At 41.9% G+C, this 24061-nt stretch overlaps 2 protein-coding genes across 4 annotated transcripts; one reads left to right on the top strand and one right to left on the bottom strand.

The window, feature by feature from the left end:
- Positions 1-35: 35 nt before the first annotated feature.
- Positions 36-2899, top strand: mrps18b (mitochondrial ribosomal protein S18B). 2 transcript variants are annotated; one of them, XM_026155449.1, is made up of 7 exons: positions 36-220; positions 699-867; positions 950-1047; positions 1139-1207; positions 1734-1800; positions 1886-1945; positions 2596-2899. In XM_026155449.1, exons 1-7 carry the CDS (start codon positions 140-142, stop codon positions 2790-2792), a joined length of 741 nt encoding a protein of 246 aa, XP_026011234.1. In that variant the 5' UTR covers positions 36-139; the 3' UTR covers positions 2793-2899. The 2 variants fall into 2 exon arrangements, with proteins under 2 accessions (XP_026011234.1, XP_026011233.1); XM_026155448.1 differs by lacking the exon at positions 36-220 and adding an exon at positions 265-394.
- On the bottom strand, positions 2895-22352 carry abcf1 (ATP-binding cassette, sub-family F (GCN20), member 1). Of its 2 annotated transcripts, XM_026155445.1 has the most exons (26): positions 22123-22352; positions 19994-20065; positions 19597-19643; positions 19454-19519; positions 18997-19108; positions 18883-18914; positions 18703-18792; positions 17489-17560; positions 17163-17243; positions 16988-17083; positions 16300-16422; positions 13399-13499; positions 10933-11018; positions 10700-10839; positions 10136-10284; positions 9977-10060; positions 8471-8595; positions 8235-8347; positions 7763-7937; positions 6066-6140; positions 5638-5708; positions 5521-5553; positions 4145-4313; positions 3989-4053; positions 3834-3906; positions 2895-3248 (listed from the first exon to the last, which is right to left on the bottom strand). In XM_026155445.1, the coding sequence occupies exons 1-26, from the start codon at positions 22181-22183 to the stop codon at positions 3082-3084; spliced, it is 2478 nt and encodes an 825-aa protein (XP_026011230.1). In that variant the 5' UTR covers positions 22184-22352; the 3' UTR covers positions 2895-3081. The 2 variants fall into 2 exon arrangements, with proteins under 2 accessions (XP_026011230.1, XP_026011231.1); XM_026155446.1 differs by lacking the exon at positions 19994-20065 and having other exon boundaries at positions 22123-22350.
- Between the last annotated feature and the right edge of the window lie 1709 nt (positions 22353-24061).

Genomic DNA, 24061 nt, shown 5'->3' with positions numbered 1-24061 from the left:
AATTGAAATGAAAATGGCAGGATTGAGTTTTGCATCAACTAAGATTGATTTATTACCGAAATGATTTAGATTTAGATTATATACTTGAGAAGCAACTTAACCTTTCACCTTTTACCTCTAACCCGGGTAGGATCTGAAAATGGCTACCTCCATGAAGTACATCGCGACGTTTTTATGTCGTGTGTCGCCTTTAATTTCGTATTCAGTTCGTCAGTATCAGGTATTATATTTCATTAAAACGATGTGACGTGCTGACTAACACATTACATGTATGGTCGAATATTAAGTGCGGGGAAAACGCTGGATGCTGCCTTGTTGTGTTGTACCGCTTTTGTTAGTGCTGTGGTTTTTCTACCACATAGACATTGGTCCTACGGATATCAGATATCTGTTTGTAAGTGAGGCATAATAATTAAATGAAAACACTAATTGATATGTTTTTCATCACGATAGTGGTTTAGCTGGTCTTTAGTTGGTGTGTGCTCCAGTATAGATCTATATCACGCTGCTCCTGCCTGGGGGTGGAGGGGTTTACAGCTTAGTGACACTTCATTTGATTGAACTGGGGTTGATATACAAGTTATTTAGAATTAGACTCTAAACAGTTTTTCAAAGTTCTCAAATGGCTTTAGGCTACATTTATGAAAAGGACGTTTTGATGTTTTATGGTGTGATGAGGTCATTTCTTGTGCTTTCAGTCCCGTCTACAGAGGCTACCTGCAAGGACATGTCTTTCTTTGTCTCCATTTATACATCCCAGACACTCGTACTGCAAAGCAGCATCGCTTCAGGACGAGGCTGTTGCTCAGGCTACTGAGGCTTTAGCCCGCTACAAGGACAGGCCCTGGGATTACCTGGAGAGTGAAGGTAAGTGTCCGTAGGTACCTCGACAGACGTGTTGCCTTCTGTCCACATTTTGTGATCTCATTGCTTTTCCTTACCCTGACAGAGTATATTGAAAGGTATGGAAGCAGTCCAGTGTGGGCTGACTACAGGAGGAACCACAAAGGAGGCATCCCCCCTCAGAAGACTCGCAAGACTTGCATTGTAATATTTCAGTTGTTTGTTGTTGTTGTTTTTTAACCACAGATCACTTATGTTAAGATTGTCAAAATAACCAGGGCACTTCTGTCTCTAGAGAGGTGACAAGATATGTGGAAACCCCTGCCCAATTTGTCGTGATCCAAACATCATCATTCACCATCAGGTGGGTTACTATGTTGGTCTCACACACACCAACTAAGGACTTGGAGAATATTGAAGTTTTCTGTATTGAGCCGGAGCTTTTGGGCCAGATTTAATTTTTTTAAATAAATAATATTGTTCTTATGATGTGAAGTTTTTATCTTGGCGCGTATCAGCGACAGGCCAGTATCAGCTGTAGTTTTCTTATACATCACGTGGTTGGCAAAAATAAATTGCATGTCTGATTTGTCTGCAGATCAGTACTTTCATTTTTTTGACACTAATGAAAAGAACAAAGCAGAATGAGAACATCTTGTCAGCTACTTCTCTCAGTAATGAATGATCAGAGCGTCTTTATGACAGTTTGGTCATAACCCTGCACAGCAGCAGCCTGCTGGAGGTCATTTTGTAGGGCAGTGGTCCTCCTCATACAAAGGAGTAGATACTGGTCCTGTGGCTGCGCTGTTACTCTGCTATGGTCCTCTCCAGCTCTTCATGTGCAAAAAGTCTATCATTTGTTGGTAAGCTGCAATTTATTTTTCTTGCAGAATGTCAAGTTGTTGCAGCAATTCATTAGTCCCCACACTGGAATGGTGTTGGATTCCACTCGAACTGGCAAGTTGTAATACCACCAATGTTAGGAAGTGTATTAATGCAGCAGGATGTTCCACTCATGTTCTGATGGTTCTGCCGCCTTCAGGTGTGTGTATGAAACAGCAGAAGAAGCTAAATGAGGCAGTTGACACAGCACAAGATCACGGTAGGTGAATCGTGATAGCCTTAGCTGCCACTCATCTCCACCAGAGCACTTTATAACACTTATACTGCACTTTATAGTGCATTTATAGCACCTTTTTAAATAAGCACACCTTCTTGCACTAATCTTTTCTAGTGCAACAACTACCATCTTCTGTGCAACCCATTTAATTTGTCTAACTTCCAGCTTAGCTACATGCTAGGTAACTGGCTCAGTCTTAAAGTATAGTTTCAGGCTACAAGTTAAGAACTATGACCTCAAATGTAGTTTTATTTGCTGTTAGAAATAAAATGAAATGACACGAGTGGTAAGTCGTGTCAAGCGGGCGATTGTGGCTCAAGAGTTGGGAGTTCGCCTTGTAATCGGAAGGTTGCCGGTTCGAGCCCCGGCTCCGACAGTCTCGGTCGTTGTGTCCTTGGGCAAGACACTTCACCCGTTGCCTACTGGTGGTGGTCAGAGGGGCCGGTGGCGCCAGTGTCTGTCAGTGCGCCCCAGGGTGGCTGTGGCTACAATGTAGCTGCCATCACCAGTGTGTGACTGTGTGGATGATTGTGTATAGTGTAAAGCGCTTTACACACAGACCATTTACCATTAAGTTACAGCTACTGATGAGAGAACAAAGACATCATTTTAAAAACACTCTTCTCTTCTAGGCTTGCTTCCTTTTCAGATTCCATATGTGGAATTTTCAGGGGAGGACTACTCCAATTCCCATGATGCTGTGGGCTCCACACCACCACCCTCATCCTTAACTTTAGGTGACAACTGGTATACATGGTATGGGGAAATACTTCCTGATGAGAATGAAGTGGCTAAAGTCAAAAAGACATATAAAGCTTACTTAAAGTGAGCGAGGCGCTGATCATGCTGTTGCAAAAATGAGTTTGTTTTTAGCCCCTGTGATGTTTGTTCTGCAGGTGCACAAAGCTGTACAATAAACCACAATGAAAAATTGAATCACTTCCTGTTTTATTTAAGCAGATTATAATTCAAGACATTTTATCACCTACATATTTATAATCCAGTATCTGTGCAACTTCAACCCCATAAAGATGTTACAGTCCAGAGGAAGATCCATATTATGTGTGCTCACACACACTGGAGGGCTCAGCAGGTGTGTGCCCTGGCATCAGCTCTGATCAGGGATTGGCCTTGCTGACCACAGTCTCTCCCAAGGCTTCCAGCACCTCCCGCTTGTAGTCATCAAAGTCTCCATCAATCTGGTTGATGGTACAGTCCTCCACCACCCAGAGCTGGCACTGTGTCTCTGTGATGAGCCGTGCATCGTGACTCACGATAATCACAGCTGGACGAGAAAGTCAAGATGTTAATGCTCCGATACACACTGGAGTCTAAAGATTTATTGATAAAACCAAAGCTCACTCATTCTTTTGAGTACAAATATTATATTTTAACAGCGCGTCTACATGTACCCCTAGCTGCCTACTCCACGATGCTGCAGAAGTCCCTACTTTTTCATTTACGACTTTGGTGCTGGTGAAGAAACAGTTGCAATTACTTTTCCATGTATATAATTATTCTGAACGTCCACACGGTGACAGTGTGGGCACATAACTGTGAGTGTGATAACTTCACATTGATATGGGTGCGTCTGCTAGGAGGCGGTCCTAATAAAGGCAGGCACAGCCATATCATTTCCAAAGGTTCTGCCCAAGCCAGGAGTAAACAGAGGGATGGAGTCATTTAAAAGTATTTAAAATAAAAATATTTCCCAAATATGGGATAAATAAAGAATTTCTTAATTGTTCCACAGTAGTGCTTTCCATCTAGCACATTACTTCAAGCATTTGAAATAGATGTGTGAATTATGTGAGCACTTAAGCAGTTAGAATAGTCGTCCCTACTGAACTGACCAAGCAGCCAGTCTCACCTCCTTTGTATTCATTGATGGCCTCTGATAAAGCATCGATTGACTCAATGTCCAAATTGTTGGTAGGTTCGTCCTGTGAGACGAGAAGCGATTAATCAACAAGACAGTAGAAAGTGTTCATCACGAGGAAGAGCAAAAGACCGAACAATGCTTACCAAGATCAGTACGTCAGGCTGACGACAGGCCAGTTCAGCAAACACTACTCTGGCTTTCTGACCACCTGATGAAGACAAAATCCAGACACTATTAGAAAATATTTCCTTCACAAGATAGTACAATAAACATTCTCGTTCACCAGTTTATGTTTATACCAGAGAGTTTGGAGATCTGAATGGTGTGGGCGTGGCTCTCGAGGCCAAAACGTCCCAGGCACTTCCTGCCATCCTGGTAGGGAAGATTGAAGTTCCTCATCAAGTACTCTGTGGCCGTTTCCTCCATGTTAAGCTGATCTGCATACTGCTGGTTAAAGAAGCCCACTTTCTGCACACAGAAAAAACCTACATGTTAGCTGGTGAAAACAGTATTCCAGATTTCCACATCGGCTGTAGCTTCAGTGTTTCCTAGTAAAACAGAAGGCAAGTTTTGTGGTCTACAAACTGAGAGCAGCAAAGTTAACCTTGGTTTCATCTGTGCGACAGTTTTTCTCAACTTTCCAGCCTCTTTCATGTTTTCCAGCCTCATTAGTCTGATTGTCTGGTGTCTCATAAATGGCACTGTACCACAAAGCTGATCTGAATTCCAGTGAAAAGCTACTAAAAGCACTATCGTGCAAAAGTCTTCAGCCACACCTCCTTTTTTTGTCTTTTTGAAAAGCTTTTTTTTTTTTATGTTGGCTGCTTTTTCACACTCTGTGCAGAAATGGAGGAAATCTGACAAATGGAGGATAAAACAAGACCCTCATTAGAAAATGTAGCTGTCACAAAGCCATTCGTAAGGATGAGTTCTCAACCACAGAGGAAGACCAAGGTATGACAAATCCCACCAAAACGGAACTGAAAATCAGTGGGAGCTGATCTTATATAGTGATGAATCCAATTTTCGATTCAAATCATCATCGACACAGATGGACGAAGTCAGCAGAGAGGTAAATAGTGAATGTCTAGAGTCATTTGTAAAACGTGGTGGCGGCTCGGTCATAATTTCAGGCTGTGTCAAAACCTACAGAACACATAAGTGGGTTGACCATCGATATGTAAAACCAGAAAGGCTCTAATTGGCCACTGCTTCAGTTTTTAGCACGACAATGATCCCAAATATAATATGTCAGTGCAGTGAAGCAAAGCCAGACAGTGGAACATTATCAGTTAAACCATGTGGGATCACCTTCACAGCGAATAGAACAAAAGACAGCCAACATCCAAAGACACTTGTAGAAGAAAGATCTCAATAAACTGTTTGTACATCGACTTTTAAATATTAGGCTAAAAACCCTACAATATTAGAGAGAAACCCCTCTGTAAGCATCAATAGAGGGAGGGAAAAACTCCAGGACCAGGCTCAGGGAGGGGCAGCCATCTGCTGTGCCTGTGTGCAGGTCAGGAAGACAGCAGAGTAAGACGGCTAACAGCCAGAGTACGGGAGAGATCGTCCAGTTACATCTGAGCTGCTGAAAGTGGGGAACTATGCATCAAAATGGTTGCAACTGTTAAAAGTAAAACCCTTAAAGCATCAGTAGGAAGTTACTCACCAGCCGATGATTCTTCCTCATCTCACCTTTAGTCTGAAAAGTGAAACATCCTGTTAAGTCAGCAGATTGTAAGTTTTTGTAAATTTGAATATTACAGCTTTACGTCTCCAGCCTTACAGGATTTAATTTGCCAGTAAGCAGTAACAGCAGGGTACTCTTTCCAACACCGTTGGGTCCAACTATACAAACTACAGCAGGAAGAGAGGAATAAAATGTGATACATTACAGCATCTCATTCACAACAACACAGTGAGCAGCGCCTCCACATTTAGTTTAGAAGATGCTGGGTACCAGGTGGTGATGTAATCCTTCCTGTATAGAAATGTGTCTCGCAAGCCTACAAGCAATAACATGGAATACAATCTGGATAAAACAGAAAGACGCAAGACAAAATCTCAACGTCTTCGATGTCAAAGTCGTTACCCTGGAAGGAGTTTTTCAAAAGCTTTGTTTTCCATTACCTAAAATGACATTTACGTGTAGATGAGAGGCTAAAAAGTACCCGATTACTTACTGAAAGTGTTCTTATGAAGCCGAATACTTACTCCTCGATTCCATGTCAATACCAAAGTCCACATTTCTGAACAGCAGCTTCTGACCCTCATAGCCAAAGTCTACACCTGCAGGTGGCACAAATGTTTTCATCAACAAGATGAAATGACTGTTACATTATTAAACAAGCCACAGGAAATCTTCTACATTATGGCTTTTCTGTCCTAAAGATGGCATCATTTAAAGTATTTACTGAACACACACAGACTCCACTTGTTAACTGCTTTATGTTGATATTTATACACTGTTAGGACCCACGGACAGAACCAGGATCACAGGAGGTGACCTGTCACAGGAAAGAGTAACACAGTGTTTCCATCCACTCACTACACTGGAGAAGTAAGTAGATGAAGTGTATTGTTTAGGTTTGAATTAAAAAATGAAAGAAGCACATGCTCAGTAGGGGAGGAGGGGGGGAGATGTGAATATGAATGAAGTGTGCCAGCAGGGCTGGGCAATATATCGAGTTTTTAAATATATCGATATATTTTTATACGAGATATAAGTTGTGACAATATCCTTTATATCGACATAGTCTATGTTACGTTATAATTATACTTGTGGAGCCGCAGGTTTGCCTCTCTTTCGTCCACTTTTGTCTCTACACAGCGTTACTCTGCCTCGCCTTCACTGAACACAACTCCCCCTCCTCCCCCATCGCTTCACCTGCAGGCAGCACAAGATGGGCACGGCAGCTATCAAAGAGGAGCTGGTCATAATTATTATTACTCTTATTTGGAGTGTCAGACGAGCAGCAGAATAATGTATTCTGTAGAGAATGTTGGGAAAGTGTCCCGACTAAAGGTTGGAGCACTACCAGTATTTTCACCCTTTACAACAGCGCCATAAAGTGCAAATGAAGAGTGTGTGAAACTGTGTGCTGAATCCCAGCCTCCTGCCCCGAAACAAACCACCTTACAAAACTCGTATACCGTATTTTCGGACTATATGCTTACACTAAAATCCTTTCATTTTCTCAAAAATCCACAGCGCGCCTTATGTATGAGTTCTGGATGTGCTTACTGACTGCAAACCAATTTTCTGTGCTACACGGCGCTCAAAATTTTTTAGTTCGACTAAACTACGAAGCCGCACCGCCTGATGGATTGTTGGAGCATTACGGCTACCGTAGTCCGGAGCCTCGCGGAGTGATACGTACTGTGCTTCAACGTAATATTACCGTATTGTGTGTGTATAAGGGCCATAAATGGCACCTGTTCAGAGACATGGTTACGAAGCAGACTTCAAACTCCAGGCTGTCGGTCACGCAGTAGAAGTTGGGAACAGAGCAGCTGTGAAATCTGTCTTTGTTATTATGCTCAGCGTCTGTTAGTTTACATTTTGACTGCACAAGTGTGAGCTTTTTGTTATGCACAAAAACAACATTGTTTTTTAATAAATGCTGATAAAAAAATGACTCAAATAAATGATGTCCATCTACGCTGCATGTTAACAAAAGTGCCGGTGTGACATCTGGGACACAGCTTGGACTAAGAACTCTCTTTTTGTTCTTACTTAAAGGCTTTAAAAAGAAAATAGAAAAGAAATTTGGTTTGTGGGTGCCCAGAGCACAGCAAGCTCGGTTTCATATTTGAGATATTCACATGTCGCTTGTCCTGAAACATTTCCTGTACAGCTGGGAATCAGAGAGAGTAGACTGAACGCTCGGAGCAGGTGCACATGTTCTTACTATGCAGTCCCAGTATGGGTGGTGAGAGAGGAGGTGGGTTGGGGAAGGTGAACTTTACGGTGTACTCTTTGGGTCTTTTCAGCAGCTCTGTGGCCTCATTGCTCTCCTCCTCCTGACCTCCCTTCTTCTTGCCTTTTAGCTGCTTTCTGGTCAGGGCGTCCTTAGTCTGTTTCTCCTGAAATGGAACAACGTAAGTGATGTCAGCAGGGACACTAGCCTCACAACAGACGGATAAAAGTGTCACCTGGAAATTAAGAAATATTTTGCCGAGTCTAGACCTTGCAGGCATATTACAGCAGCATTAACTGCAACAGAGTGATCAGCTGATCATAGACGGGTTCCCCTGACAGCCTAAACGGTTGGATTTTGTTTAAATTTTAAATCCTTCTTCTCCTGGTTGAGAAGACAGTATTTTTGTAACTAGTTGATTTGGTGCTCAGGTGTACTTGAGTGAAGAGAAAGCCATACTCACAGCCTGTTTGGTAGACTTGCCACCAGCCTTCAGCTCCTTGAGTTTCTTCTCCTGTTTGTCGTACTGCTTCTGCAGTTCTTTCTGCTTCTGCACGTACATCTTCTTGAAGGTCACTTAAAAAATGAGGAAGAACTGAGGTAAAGCGGTCCTAATGTCTTTAACTAAATCACATAGTTTCGCACAAACTTCTCTCTCTGCAAGTAATTAGTGACTAGCGATGACACGTTGTCACTTACAATAGTTCCCTCTGTAATAGTAAAGTTTCTGGTTGTCCAAGTGGACGATATCTGTGCACACATCGTCAAGGAAACTCTGGTCATGGGAAACTATGAGGAGAGTCTTCTTCCAGCCTTGAAGGTAGCTGCAGGTGGGAAAGAACAGTCAAGAACAACAAATGAGTCACATTACTAAGACTGAAGCTACTTTCATAGCTGATGGAAGCTGTAGACTGTAGGAAAGAAAAATGTGACGTTTTCTTCTGTACAGCAATTTCAATAAATTAACCCTTTACAGCCGATCGGAGCGGGCACGCTCCGTTTTGCGTAACTATTTTTAAATCCCGGTAGCTCTGCAACCACGTAAGCTAGCGCAATAATTTTTTTTGCATATGAAACTGGAGGAGTTGTACTTACATCTTATGCCATCAGCTTGTCCTAGGTCACGGTTTCCTTCCACATATAGCTTTGCAAAAACTGCATAAAAATCACTTGCAGCAACAAAAACATGATATTCCAGAAACACGCTTCGCCGATCCATCAGCTGTTTGTAACACTTCCTACGTCCATCAGCGTGAACTATCACATGACCGCATGACCTGCCCGAAACCGGAAGTGACGTCATTTTGCGGAAATGTAGTTTTTTTACGATCGGGGCTTTATGAGCTTGTGTTTTACTTGTTATGTGTTTTAAAAAGTTATGTTTGAGTTTATGACTTTATGTGTCGTTTCTGGGATGCTTAGGACTCATATTGCACTGCTGGAAATAGTTTATTTTGATGCATATGCTGTTATTTTGCAAATTTGCACTATAATATTTATTTTCGTTTTTCCTGCAGTATATAAAAATTGGTGTATTTCAAAAATAAAACTATGAAGACACTCAAAATAAATTTCCTGTGGTGGGAAACTAGTTTGTGTAACTTTTTTGTATTTACAGTTTTGAGGGATAAGCCTCTTAAATTTCTCTAACTAGAAATATATATTAAAAAAACAAAAACGATTTTCAATTTTTTTGTAGTTTATTGCACTTTTTTGCAATTTATGTAATTACTATGCACCTAATGCAGACATATTATTAAAGTTTGGGCTATAATGGTTGTATTGATGTATAGCAACTTGAAATGCTCCCAAAAATGGCTCCACAGCATGTAAAAATATAATATAAGCTCTGGCGGACTTGGTTCTATGGTAGGTCTTAAAGGGTTAACAACAAATCATGGCAATGTTGTGTCATTCATTTTTCACACGAACCAAATTTAAACGAGTTAATAATTAAGATAAGACCTACTTGTCCAAAATTATCATAATAATAATGGTTAAATGTCATTTAATTTGCTGAAATCAGAGACAGAAAAAGTTCTTTCCAGCACCACTGGTTCCAACAATACCAGTTGGAAAGTGTATGGAACTGCACCATAATTAGAGACTTGAGTCTCTTTCACTGTGAGAAGTAGGCTAACATGTTTCATGAGAACCAGTTAGAAATTTAAATGAGCTGTTATTGGTTAGAAAGATGACTCGTACTTGTTAAGCCAGATAACAGCATTCAGATCCAAGTGGTTGGTGGGTTCATCCAACATCAGTAAAGTGGGCTCCATGAACAGGGCTCTGTGGGCACAGACGTTAAGGTTGAGACAGGTTGATGCTATACCAGTTCCACTGAGGATGTTTGCTGCAGCGCACCTGGCCAGGGAAACTCTCATTCTCCACCCTCCAGAAAACCTCTTGGTGGGTCTGTTCTGCATCTCAGGAGTGAATGACAGACCAGCCAATATCCTTCTCGCCTTGGCCTCAGCTGCTGCAGCTCCTATTGCCCTCAACTCTTCATAGACCTGTGGAGAGAAAAGTCAGATAATCAGCATACAGGCCAGCAAAGATCACCAAAGGACTCTTAATGTGGGTCCATTATTAATGGGAAGGCTGTCGACAAGGGAAGCACCGTCTGCCAGAACATTGTGAGGAATTATTTTACTGCTGGATGGTTTTTCAAACGTTACATCTCTACCTAATGCTGAAACACAGCCTCTGGCTCAGCGATGAAAGTACTGAAATACACTTTACGTGGCATGCCCGAGGGTGTCTCTGCTCACACTGCTGTATAACTTACTGTTAATGCATTTAAAGTTGAAGGTTAACTCATAGCCACCATAAATTAGGAAGCCTTTATTAATTTGTTAAATATGGCAGCAGGACTATGTTCATAAGCTGTATACTGTATCAGGTCTGGTAGTGCACATGGACACCAACCTTATCCAGCCTCTCAGCTACACTATCCTCTCCCTTTTCCAGACGAGCCTGGAGCCGTTTCTCCTCTTCCAGAAGCTTCAGGCGGCGAGTGTCCGCCTTCAGCACCGCCTGAACTGCTGGCGTGTCATCAGCGACCACCTCTAACAAACAAAAGCATTCCACAGAGTCAATGGGTGATAACAAAGGGCACACAGCAGAAAAACGACAGAGCACAAGAGGGACTTATCACCTACCCTGTTCACACAGCAGCACATCAATGTTAGGAGGAATACTGAGAGCTCTATTAGCTATATGCTTCAGTAGAGTGGTCTTTCCTTTTCTGAAAGAAAAAATGAACACGAGAAATCAGATTATTTCTGATTCAAAGTGCCTGGTGTGATTTACATACGTCCTGGTGTTTGAGCCCATGCTGAAGAAACCAAGTAGCGCTATAAACGAAAAACCAAACATTGAAGCACACATGTATATTAAAAACATTCCTCTCTCGCCCCTGCAGGCGGTCTGTCCTCCAAGCTCAGGTCCTCTACCAGAGGCCTGGGAGTTTGAGGGTCCTGTTCAGTATCTTAGCTGTTCCCAGGACTGCGCTCTTCTGGACAGAGATCTCCGATGTTGTTCCCGGGATCTGCTTCTCGTGTTCCTTCTTCCTGATGTTGCTGTCATTCGGTATCACTACAGCCGTCTTCTTCCGCTTGTCTACCACCACTATGTCCGGTTGGTTAGCCACCACCATTTTGTCCGTCTGTATCTGGAAGTCCCACAGGATCTTAGCTCGGTCATTCTCCACCACCCTTGGGGGCATCTCCCATTTTGACTTTGGGACTTCCAGGCCGTATTTGGCACAGATGTTCCTGTACACTATGCCGGCCACTTGGTTATGGTGTTCCATGTATGCCTTGCCTGCTAGCATCTTGCACCCTGCTGTCATGTGCTGGATTGTCTCAGGGGCATCTTTACACAGCCTGCAGCTGGGGTCTTGCCTGGTGTGATAGACCCCAGCCTCTATGGATCTTCAGATCAGAGCTTGTTCCTGTGTTACCACGATTAGTGCCTCTGTGCTGTCTTTCAGTCCAGCTTTGTCCAGCCCCTGGTAGGATTTCTGGATGTCAGCCACCCCCTCTGTCTGCTGGTGGTACATACCTTCCATGATGGTTCCTCCTCTTTCTTGGGTTTCTGCTGCCTAAGGTATTCACTGAGCAGGCGGTCGGTTGGGGCCATCTTCCTGATGTATTCGTGGATGTTTTGTTGTCTCATCCTGGATGGTGCTGATGCTCACCAGTCCCCGGCCTCCTTCCTTCTGCTCAGCGTACAGAATCAGGGTGCTGGACTTGGGGTGAAACTTGTCTTGATGTCAGTGGCTTTTATCTCCTCCTTTAGCCAGCTCATTATCCCAGCAGGGTACCTGATCGCGGTGAGTTGGTGTTGATCATTTGTGAAGTGCTCAGCCAACGCCCCTTCACGTGTCGACACTGTGTGGCACTTTGGCCGATTGGGCCCCTCTCGATTTTGTGCCCCTCCATTTTAATGGTTTTCCCACATAGAAGCTCAGAGACATGCAGATATACAGCGGACGACGTTGGAACAGTTTAAAAACTTGAGTGTTTGTGGAACAAACCCACTCAAAGTCTTGGGTTAAAGTTTCCACTTCTTTCTTTCTACATCAGCGCTTATGTGGTGGTATTGTCTGAGTGGCGACACCTATCGTACTGCAGCGGCTTAACGGCGGTTATAAATATAAGTGACTGTAAGACGAGGATGCGGCAGAGAACAAAGTGACCATTGTGACGGTAGCTGCTTTACACCACATCCTCCAAACTTCAATATAGCATTTTTAAAAAGAACTCTACAGTAACTAACTAAATGTATTGGCCACTGTGGTGCAGTCCATTATCATACAATTACATGTTATATATAAAAAAGGGTTTACATGTCAGGACAAGACAAAGTGTGATTAAAACGATGCTTTTTAATCATCCAGAAAACGTCAGCCTCTGTCAAAACCTCATATTAGTCACGCAACAATTTTTAAATTCCAAACGAGCAGCGTGCCAAACGGTTTTTGTTCGTTAGAGCTGCTTCTGCACTAAAAGAGGAAAATGTCAATCATATATATTTAATCTGTTATATTCTGGATATTTATATCAGAGCTATTTCATATATTTTTTAACTTTGTGATATATTTTATTATTTAACTGAGTTAGTCTGTTACTGTTCTTATTGTCTTGGAGCGACTGTAACCACAGTATTCTCATTATGATTGTGAAAATGTCATAGAGCCAAGACGCCACGTTTCCTGTTGACTGTAAGAGTGAGAGAGTCTCCGCATCTGAAAAATGAACAGACCATGTCCCACCACGACAATAGAAAAATCCATACTGTTGGTACACTGTGCAGCTAAAGTAATCAATGTTACCATCATGGTTGGAAACACACCCACAGGGCAGAGCTATGTGAAAAACGTCTGAAAATGAAAAGATTCAAAATGATCTGAAAAAAAAAATAAATAAATAAAGATATTCTGTGCAACAGTGCAACTTGAGGGGCTTCATATATTTTCCTCCATTTTCTTGTCTTCCATCCAAATATTGTACATTAATATAGTCAAATTCCCAAAAGTCAGTTATGAAATGACAGAGCAAGTTTGAAACTGGTACTGAAAAGTGTCTGTGCTGCTAAAGTACTGATGACAAAAAGATATTTACCCATTTGGTCCAACTAAACCATATCTTCTTCCTGCCACAATCAGAAGGTCAGCATTGACGAAGAGCTCCTTGCCATGAGCAGATATGCTGAACCTCTCCAGCTAAAACACACAGAGCAGAAAGTCACTGACAGAGATCGGAAAGAACAGTCTGACAACAATCTGTCATTCAGAAATGTAACAAAAACAAAATGAGGAAAACAAAAATAAATGAGCAATTCCTCATTGCTCAAAGAAAAAACAAAAAAAAAAACACGAACAAAGTTATAGCAGAAGTGCTGCCAGAAAGAGGGTACCAATTTGTTTATTTGGTAGTTTAATGAATTCCATTTTTGTCTTGTTATACAATATTTGAAATTTAAAAAAAAACAAAACACTACATTTTTAAAATAAAAAAAAAAAAAAAAAAAAAAGAAGAAAAAAAAAAAAGAGCAATTCCTATACCTAGTTCATTTTTACCCTTTTCAGTATATGGGCATATGAAGTGAAAGGTTTCAAGGAGGCTAATTGCAGAACTGGGAAAGCCTAAGCACATCGTTATCACTTTGTCCGGGATTAAAAGGACCACCTGTACCAACAGGTTCAGTTCTGAAGTTTTGTGTGTTGCTCTGGTGTGTGTGTTGGTCTGGTGTGTTTGTTGGTCTGGTGTGTGTGTTGGTCTGGTGTGTGTGTTGGTCTGGTGTGTGTGTGTTGCTCTGGTGTGTGTGTGTTGCTCTGGTGTGTTTGTTGCTCTGGTGTGTGTGTTGGTCTGGTGTGTTTGTTGGTCTGGTGTGTGTGTTGGTCTGGTGTGTTTGTTGCTCTGGTGTGTGTGTTGGTCTGGTGTGTGTGTTGCTCTGGTGTGTGTGTTGGTCTGGTGTGTTTGTTGCTCTGGTGTGTTTGTTGTAGAGATGGACTGATCCAATATTACGTATCGGTATCGGTCCGATACTGACCTAAATTACTGGATCGGATATCGGAGAAAAATAAAAAATGTAATCCGATGTAATCCGTGTATCACGAAAGCACCTCACAAAACTTGCAACACGCCGTAACTCACCTCAGAACGTTAGCACGTCGGAGCAGTATGCATCACGTGATAGAGCGGCTGTGGCATGCGGGACCTGTCGGTGGTCTGGATAGCATTTGGAGCTTCGCTAGCAACCCGGCATTTCATCTCCAACAAAGTTATCCCCGAGAGAAGTAAAGCAAGTGTGTAAGTCCATCTCTGAATGTTTGTAAAGCATTCCTGCCTTAAGCTTAACGAGCGACTGCCTCTCGCTCTCCGGCTGCTACTTCAATCATGAAACTGCTTAATGATCAGCTGATCGGCTTTTCTGTCGCGAGTCCGTGTCTCTTGTTTGCTTTTGGCCCACTTTGCACCAGAAAGAGGAAACCAGCGGCTGAACAACAGCAGCACGTTTAAGCTTGATCAGCTGTTGTTAGAATGTATTTATTATTACTTTCTACTCGAGGATCTTTTTCTACGTAGCTGACGCTGGTAACTGTGCAGGGGCGGATCTAGTAAAGTTTAGCCAGAGGGGCCGATAGGGCATGAACAGTGAAAGGGGGCACAAAGACATACTTTTCTTTCTTATTCTCATTTAAGATGTCTCGCTTTTAATTATTTAATATTTATCTGAATCTTACACCCAAAGTTTTAATCTGATGTAAAATGTATAGAAGTCCATTATTGTATATAGTAACTGTTAAGTCTAATATACCCTAGTAAGCTATAGTACTTTTTCCTTTGGGAAGGTACCATCTGTGCAGTCTGCAATTTTGTTGAAGAAAGATGTTGAATCTATTTAATATTTCTTGAAAAATAATTGATTTCTGTGTATTTTTTTTCACACTGCATCAAATTAAGGTTGATTACGTCGATTAAGCATCATGAGGTGGAGCGTGAGGGGTGGTTCCCTATTTTTTATTTATTTATTTTTGTTGTTGCTGGGAGTTGGAACCCTATTAGTTAGGCTGCTTAATATTTATGCTAAGTACTCTTTAAAATACCAGAATAGGGAGGATGGTGCAGGTTTAAGTTTATTAGATTGATCAGTATTGCTGAACTATGAAATATTTTTTTTTGCATACAGGTATAACAGAATAGCTTTAGTGTAGTTGTTGTTTTAAACTTGAGTATGAACTTATACAAAATGCAGCAAGATATTTAAAAAACAGTTTTGTTGATTAAAAAACATTATATCGGATTCATATCGGTATCGGCAGATATCCAAATTTATGATATCGGTATCGGACATAAAAAAGTGGTATCGTGCCATCTCTAGTTTGTTGCTCTGGTGTGTGTGTTGCTCTGGTGTGTGTGTTACTCTGGTGTGTGTGTGTTGCTCTGGTGTGTGTGTGTTGCTCTGGTGTGTGTGTTACTCTGGTGTGTGTGTGTTGCTCTGGTGTGTTTGTTGCTCTGGTGTGTGTGTGTTGCTCTGGTGTGTGTGTGTTGCTCTGGTGTGTGTGTGTTGCTCTGGTGTGTTTGTTGCTCTGGTGTGTTTGTTGCTCTGGTGTGTGTGTTGCTCTGGTGTGCTTGTTGCTCTGGTGTGCTTGTTGCTCTGGTGTGCGTGTTGCTCTGGTGTGTTTGTTGCTCTGGTGTGTGTGTTGCTCTGGTGTGTGTGTTGCTCTGGTGTGTGTGTTGCTCTGGTGTGTGTTAACACAATCTTTCTAGCAGATTCAGCCCAAGGTCAGCAGTTACATCTCAGACTTCACAGGCCTGAGTTAGCATGTGAAATATTAAAGTTCATGATAGCACAATGAGGAAAAAGACACACGTGGCTTGTTTGGAGGGACTTTCAGGGAAGGTGCTTCGACAAGCTATTAAATCATGGGGTGTACTTAGTTTTTCAAAGAACTTTATAGGACAGAATTTCAGGCAGTAGTCCCAGAACACTGCAAGTGTCAAGAAAGCTATAATAACCTTGATATCAGAGGCGTTCTCCAGCATGGCCTGTCTGGAAGACATCTCAGCCTGGGAAATGGAGAAATCTCCTTCCAGTGCATTCTGAGCACGGACACTGGCCACCTGACGCTCATACTCCATCTGAAAGGAACGGCGCACACATGGACGCACAACCACACAAATGAGAACAACAGCAAGGCACAAAATATGCTAATTACTTTAGGACCACAGAGATTATACCCGTGATGCCATAGCAGCCTATGGTGCCTACAAAAATGTGTATAATCCTGCAGGGCTGCTCTTATGTTTTCATTTCACACTGACAGCATAAACAGTGACGATGAAGGCTTCTGACTCTGAGAGGCAGTTGCACTATATAGGCCTTCACACGCATATGAACTTAGTGACATCTCATTCTGGGTGTGGTCCTGTTGGCTTCATCAGCTGATGGCCTCCAGCTCGACTTGGAACGGCCCACTTGGGCACTCCACCCTTTCAAGTGGAGGAGTTTAAGTAACTCGGGGTCTTGTTCACGAGTGACGGGAGAAGGGAGCGGGAGGTCGACAGACGGATCGATGACCGAGTATACAGCCATTTACTTTCATGCCAGTTTTAACTGCTTTTCGTTTTTAAATAAGACTCAGCTATTTTCATAGGTTTGGTAGTTCTCTTAACATTCTGACACAACAGCATGGAGAGTAATTACCTGTTTTTTCTTCTTCTTCTTCTCCTTTTTGGTGAGATTAGCATACAGGTCATCTTCTGGCTTCTTGGCCTGCTCTGCGATGACATCCTCTGCACTCTGAGGGTAATAGTCAGAAAAGGTTTATTCACTGAGCAAAGCAGAGAAGACAGGACAACACCTTTGGAGAAAGACTTACCATTGTGGTGTCACCTATGTCACTACCCTCCTCTTCCACATCTTCATCCATGCTACGTGGTCTCTGAGCACTTTTTTCTTTCTACGTGGACAGATTAAAAACCCATCATTAGAGAAAAAGCACACCAACTCCATCATTATCCAACAGGTGGCATTCCTCTTGTGCTGTTGTCCAACTTCTTCGTGTTCCAGTGACTCTAAGACTTTAAAATAGAAATTGACTGGTATTTGTTTGGTTCTAGGTGTTGCACCTCTTAATGTTTGTAATGGTTCACGGTTGCTGCCAAGAAACTCGCATTGACAGGTATGGATGTGAGCAGGACTCACCTTGGACTGAACTTCAGCCTTCTTGGTCTTCTTTGTAGGTTTCTCTTCAACATCCTCCTCATCAGACCCTGACTGACAGTAAAAGAATCAGAAACTGCTGTTTGGTAAAGTGGAAAATGTCTGCAGACCAACATTACAGACGAGACACATTAAGTGTCCAGCAGCAGACCGAAGGAAATCTGATGCAAGCATGCATTTTTAAAAAAGAGAACACTGAGTCTGTCGCTGGAATAAAGAAGTCAGAGATGTTGACCAGCCTTCTCTTAATAGTACAAAGGTTTTACATTCTGTATGTGCGCTGTTATGTTATCAAAAAGAAAAAAATCAGAAACTGAATATCAGCAGCACGGTGGCACGGTGGTGAGCACTGTTGCTGCACAGCAAGAAGGTCCTGAGTTCAATTCCACCATCGGGGTCTTTCTGTGTGGAGTTTGCATGTTCTCCTCGTGTCTGCGTGGGTTCTCTCCGGGTACTCCGGCTTCCTCCCCCCCATCCAAAGACATGCACTTAGTGGGGATAGGTTAACTGATTCATCTACATTGCCCATGGGTGTGAATGCGGGAGTGAAACACAAACACGCGACTTCACGTAACCAAGCAAACCACACATTTTCTAGAAGCCGAGATCTCACAGATTCCAAAACTGCAAGTTTCGGCACGCTCCAGCCAAGATTCACTGAGACGACCACAAAAGAAGACCACAAACATGTTTCCCCGTTTGATAAACAATAACATGAAATCATGGATATAAACACAGTCTATCTGAAGCAGGAAGAACACAGCTTATGTTGTGATTTTAATGCTTTTTTATGCAGACTGTAGCAGACTGCTGGATGTACCAACAGATGGCTTATGTGTCTCTATTGCATTGTCATTAACTTTTGTCTCTTCCATTGTTTGAGTTTTGTCCTTGTGTTTCCATGCTCTCCTTCTTTCTCTTCTCCTTCCTGCACCACCAGCTTCTTTTGTTTGGTTTCTTGCTAGAAAGGAGTTTTTCCTGTGCTTGCTCACAGGTCTGATTGTTAATGCTCCAAGGTTCTTCTCTTATATTCTAAAGCCCCTTGAGGCAAGTGTTGTCTGTCTGCATTGGTAATATATATATTTATAGAATTAAATGCCTGCACTTAGATAAAGCTACCACATTATGGTCACAGCCATACTGGCAGGAATATTAACTGTTAACACTCTTAACCCACATGAAATGGAGTACTCCACCTTTTCTGCAGGTTTTTCATCTTCATCCAAATCACTTTCCTCATCCTCATCACTCTGTCCTTGGCTAAGAGCAGCAAAGATGTTCCCACCCTGAAAGAGACCAGAGATGCTTTACAGAGTCGGCGTGTGAATGTTGCTGATGGCGGAGGTCAAGCAGAGTGTTTGTGAGTGCTGACAAACCTTTTTCTTACTTCCTTTACTGGAGACAGTGACTGTGGAAGCAAAAGATAAGTACATTGAAACAGCGTCATACACTTTATGAGGAAAAAGAATGATATTGTTTTAGAAATATACCTGAATCCTCATCACTTGCTTCCACTGAGAGTTTTGACAGTGTCAACATGACATTTTCATCATCTGCATCGTCACCTTTTCCTTTCCGCCGATCTTTCTTTTTTTTCTGAGGCTTGAAAAAAATTCAAATGTTACAAGTAGTCAGAATCTTAAAGACACTGTTTCTGGTGCTTTATTTAGAATTCAAGACCAGTTTGAGCTTAGTGACACAGGTTCTTTTTCAGCAGGGCTGTTTAACCTACAGGCAGGAAGATGGATTGCTCCATCACATGCTTTTGAATGAGCTGGAATTCAATGTGAAAAAGGGTGGAGGGGGGCAAACAAAAAAAACAGCCTACGCGATACAATTTCCAATTCTGGTAAGATGTTCCTGTCTTTTTGCCCGTGTTAAGTTACAGAAAGTGAATGCTGTTCTTTTCAGTGTTTTAGTTGAACACCTACATGTCATGTTGATTACCTGTTTTCCATGCATGTCTTTCACAGGCACCACGTCCACCTTTTCTGTGGCAAGTTCCTCAAAAAACTGGAGAAAAACACATCCAATGAGACATGCTGTCTAAAAAACAATAATGTTATATGTTATATTAAACATGTACTCACAGACTTTTTCCCCTTTTTATCTTTCTTCCCCTTTTTGACAGTTTTTTCTGTTGAAAGAAAAGCGATTTGAAATTTTACAGAAACACAACTGGGCATCACTGATGTAGGAAATTCTGTGTATAAAGCTAGAATAGTAACTGTCATAACCTAGTAGAATGGAAGAGGGAATTTACCAACAGTGTGAGCAAGTGCACGTCAGTGCGACAAAAGCTGTACTACAAAGGTAGAAGCACTACGGGGTTGGCTGGCTTTATGCATGTTTGTTTGTGCTGATTTCAGAAGCACAAACTTTGAAAAGAAACACGTGAAAACAAATGAATCACACAACCACGACTGACTAAGGACTACAGGAAATGGCGACACATTTAGGGCTAACAAAACATGTCTTGTTTTGCACCTTGTGTGCCGCTGAGAGGTGCTGAGCTGGAAAGAGCTGAGCTTTCCGTCTGGTCTTCAGTATTCCTGCCAACTTAAAATAACACAGTGGAAGGAGTTGGAGAATATTTACACCCCAAAAACCCAAACAAAAACACAGTCTAGCTTCTCTGGATGTCTTAAGTTACATTTCTCAATGATCAGAGTGGTTTTCAGCATTTAAGGTTTTTAAATCACATTTCCAGAGTGAGATCACTCCATAACATCTACAGTGAGCACAAAACCTGCACAAGGGTCTGCAGATGGAAATGAGCCCAAGGCTATAACCTGGCATATTTACATTTGTTAAAATGTTCATTAATATGCATTGTCCCTTTTCCTAAGTAAATTCCTGTCTTTATTCAACAGTGCACACACCACAGAGCACACAGATTACTTCTTTTTTAATTTGTAATGTTGGATCTTAAACACTGACTACAACTTCAGTCAGTTTTAAACATCGTTTTTTAACACTGTCCCATGTGTCAGTCAGTGTATTTTCTTTTGCAGGGACAGTTAGTCGCCCACAGGTGGCAGTGACTCTGCTTTGATAAATACTTGCAACCAAACAGCATGTAGTTTAATTTACGCTGCAGTGGTTTCACAGCAGGGCGATTTCACGTTTATACAGTAGAAGAGTTTCTAAAACTCAGCCCTCCTCTAGCTAAATACTCCAAAATCACTTGAGCTGTCCGATTTACCCAGATATAACTCTGCAAAACACCCGTCTCAATCTACAGCCGTCCCTCGTTGTCACGGTAGCTACGTTCTAAAAATAACCCGCGATAGGTGAAATCTGTGAAATAGCCAGCTTTATTTTTTACAATTATTGTAGCTGTTTTAAGGCTGGAAAACCCCTCACTACACACTTTATACACTTTTCTCTCACCCGCAGGCGCCTTTGATGGTGCGAAATCGACATTGTTGTGTTTGTTGGGGAGAAAACGTACAAACAGTACAGCACTTTAGAGTCACACTGCCATCGAAAAATCATTATTTAAATGATCAGCATCTGTGCTCAGAAATGTACTTTTTTTATAGTCGATTCTACAGAACCATTCACTCCTTTCAGAGCAGTAGGATCCGTAGATGAATGATGGTGGGCTTGTCGTCTGTTTTAACAATAGTTTCTCAACAGTAGGCTGGAAATTACACAGCCAAATCTGCTGGGAAACACACTGGCATTGCTATACCAATCTTACCACTGACAACTTGCAGTTATCTTATATGCACACCTAGAAACCAATTCAGAACAACCTTAACATAAATGACTGTGGGAAGAAACCCTATGCAGGTACAATGAACATGCCATCTCTATTTATATAAAGACCTTCAGGAAGGCTTAGACCACAGGATTTACTATATGCTGTCAAATCAGTTGTATTTAAGTACAAATCCAAACGCAATGCCTTTCAGGCAGTTTACCATACTGAAGGCCTTACACATGTTAAATCTAGATCCTAGGTACTTCGTAATTGCAAATCCTCTAAAATGCTGCAACATGGATCCATATATATATATATATATATATATATATATATATATATACATATATATATGTGTGTGTGTGTGTGTGTGTGTGTTAGCTAGTACAGTTTATTCGGACCACTTGGTAAGGCTCAGCGACATATCTGTCGTTCATTAAATATCAGTTTCTACTTTTTTCTTTTACTATTCTCCCTTTATGTTACACGGGTTATTACGGGTTATTACTAACAGTGTGGCATTAGCTTAGGAAATGGGTGCGTGGTGTAATAGCTTAAAGCATGTTGTTTGCTGATCCATCGTTTGGCATCAGGTTGTTTCCCTAAACCTGTACTGTACCATCACCAACATGAGCTTGAGTCGACCGGTGCTGAGCCTCTGCGTGACCATATTTAAGCTAAACAGCGATTTGGTAAAAGTTGGGCTTCAACAGATCAGACAATACTCAGGATTCATGACAGTTGCGCTTATTTATGAGATAGCGACTGTTGGCAGCGTGCAGTTTTAAATGAAGACTGTGAGTTTTCGGTATTGTTTCTGTTTATATTCTCTTTATCTGTGCTACTTATCGTTAACTTAGCTGTAATGCTACTTAGCCTACTGGCTAGCTTCTCACGCGTCTCTCACCAGATGCCGGAGTTGCTTCATCGTCCACCCACTCTGCTTCTTCTTTCACCTTTTTGGGCATTTTATTATTTTAACTACAATTTTCTGAAATTACAGCTGCTAAAAATTTGGTTTGTTTCTCTTCTTTTTTTAAGCCAGTAGGCTTTCACAGCCCCACACACATGTGACACAGCGACCTGATGACGTGAAGAAGTCGGATCGCCAACAACGTTAAAATTCTTCTTCTTCGCCAAATGAGTCAGGTGCCACCTCACTTTACCGCCACCATTGTGTTGGATGACCGCGTTCACAATATTTCTTTAAATACAACCGTGTTTGTTTATCTGACTACGGAATCAGTTTCACTTGTAATTTTACATTAGGCTGTTTTATTTGCAGATAAGCACATCTGAAGAATAAAGAATACAAATATGATATACCCGGGTTTAAGTAATGAAATGAATTGAAAGGAGGGTTTCCTGTTCCAGAAAGAGAATTAACTTTAACTCTGAGTCAGCTGCCGTGGTAACAATCACTGTGATCTGCTCGCTAACAGGTTTTCTTTAACAAACTCTGAATTTCTCACTGACCTTTGCCCTCCTGCTGCCCCTGAACCAGCTGACTGACACACCGATTCCTTTCCTCACTCATAAAGGAGCCAATTAATTTGTACAAGTTTACAGTTTTACAAAAACTGAAATTCAGATTTATGTTAGTTTGCTATTTTGTGTAATTAACTTGAATATTTTTACAGCCACTCAGTCGTAAATATGTAATTGAGACAGCGTTTACATTTATTTATCAGCTCAGAATAAAATCAATAGTCTCCATCTTGACTCCATCTGGACAGTGATGCTCTGAGACTGTTAGCTTCCATGCACTGCAAACATTTATGGCCTAGTGTATGTTACACATTTATGAATGATAAGTCATCTGTCACCTTGAATCTTGGAGATGATCTGAATATTTGAGTGAAGATGAGGCTGAAATGACTTTAAGATTAAACACTTAACTAAATCTACTCAAAGTAACATGAAATGCAGCTGACAGTCAGTGTTCTGACTACATTAATGTTGAATTGTGTTCATAGGTTGAACTTCAGTCGTTTAATGACAAAACAACATTTTGGTGGTGTCTGAAATTCAGAATCTGAGCCTCGACATATTTTTCATTTTTGGCATATGTGCATATGACCTGAATGATATAACAGTGGGTTGAGTCACAATGTTCATCAGTGTGACAGCCGGGGGGGAAAGCTGTTTGTGGCGTCTGGTTTTAGTAAAGCGCTCTGTAGAGCCTCCCTGAAGGCTGCAGTTTGAACAGTTTTTATCTGGGATGTGAGGGGTCTGCAGAGATGTTTTCTGCCTGCTTCCTGGACCTTTACAGGTCCCGGATGAAGAAAAGATCAGCATCAATCAGCCTCTCTGCACACCTGATAGTCTGCTGCAGTCTGGCCCTGTCCTGCTTCATGACTGAGCTGAGCCAGACAATGACTGATGTACATAGGACAGACTGGATGATGGCAGTGTAGAAGATGACCAGCAGCTCCTGTGGCAGGTTGAACTTCCTTAGTTGCTGCAGGAGGTACAACCTCTGTCGGGTCTGCTGAGCGGGTTCAGCTCCAGGTGGTTCTGACTGCACCGTCTTATTGTTATATATCAGACCAATGACGGTGGTGTCATCCATGGACTTCAGGATTTTCACAGATGGTTCTCCTGAGGTGCAGTCATTAGTGTAGAGCAGGGGTCCCCAATCCCAGTCCACGAGGGCCGGTGTCCCTGCAGGTTTTAGATGTGTGCTTGATCCATCACAGCTGATGTAAATGGCTAAATGACCTCCTCAACATGTCTTGAAGTTCTCCAGAGGCCTGGCAATGAACTAATCATGTGATTCAGATGTGTTGACCCAGGGTGAGATCTAAAACCTGCAGGGACAGCGGCCCTCGGGGCCTGGGATTGGG

This window comes from Astatotilapia calliptera, chromosome 22 (genome assembly GCF_900246225.1).
Source record: "Astatotilapia calliptera chromosome 22, fAstCal1.2, whole genome shotgun sequence".
NCBI classification, from domain to species: Eukaryota; Metazoa; Chordata; class Actinopteri; order Cichliformes; family Cichlidae; genus Astatotilapia; species Astatotilapia calliptera.
The sequence above is the reverse complement of the archived record's forward strand: the minus strand, read 5'-3'. Positions and strand labels throughout refer to the sequence as shown.

Bases quoted from the DNA above. Each gene is read 5' to 3' on its own strand.
- mrps18b (XM_026155448.1), top strand. From the start codon at position 305: ATGCTGCCTTGTTGTGTTGTACCGCTTTTGTTAGTGCTGTGGTTTTTC. The intron at 1,048-1,138 runs GTAATATTTCAG...TTCTGTCTCTAG, and splicing joins AGACTCGCAAGACTTGCATT to AGAGGTGACAAGATATGTGG. The intron at 1,801-1,885 runs GCAAGTTGTAAT...TGCCGCCTTCAG, and splicing joins GTTGGATTCCACTCGAACTG to GTGTGTGTATGAAACAGCAG.
- abcf1 (XM_026155445.1), bottom strand. From the start codon at position 22,183: ATGCCCAAAAAGGTGAAAGAAGAAGCAGAGTGGGTGGACGATGAAGCA. The intron at 17,084-17,162 runs GTAAGTCTTTCT...TATTACCCTCAG, and splicing joins ACATAGGTGACACCACAATG to AGTGCAGAGGATGTCATCGC. The intron at 10,840-10,932 runs GTAGGTGATAAG...TTTGTTTGTTAG, and splicing joins TGTGCTGCTGTGTGAACAGG to AGGTGGTCGCTGATGACACG.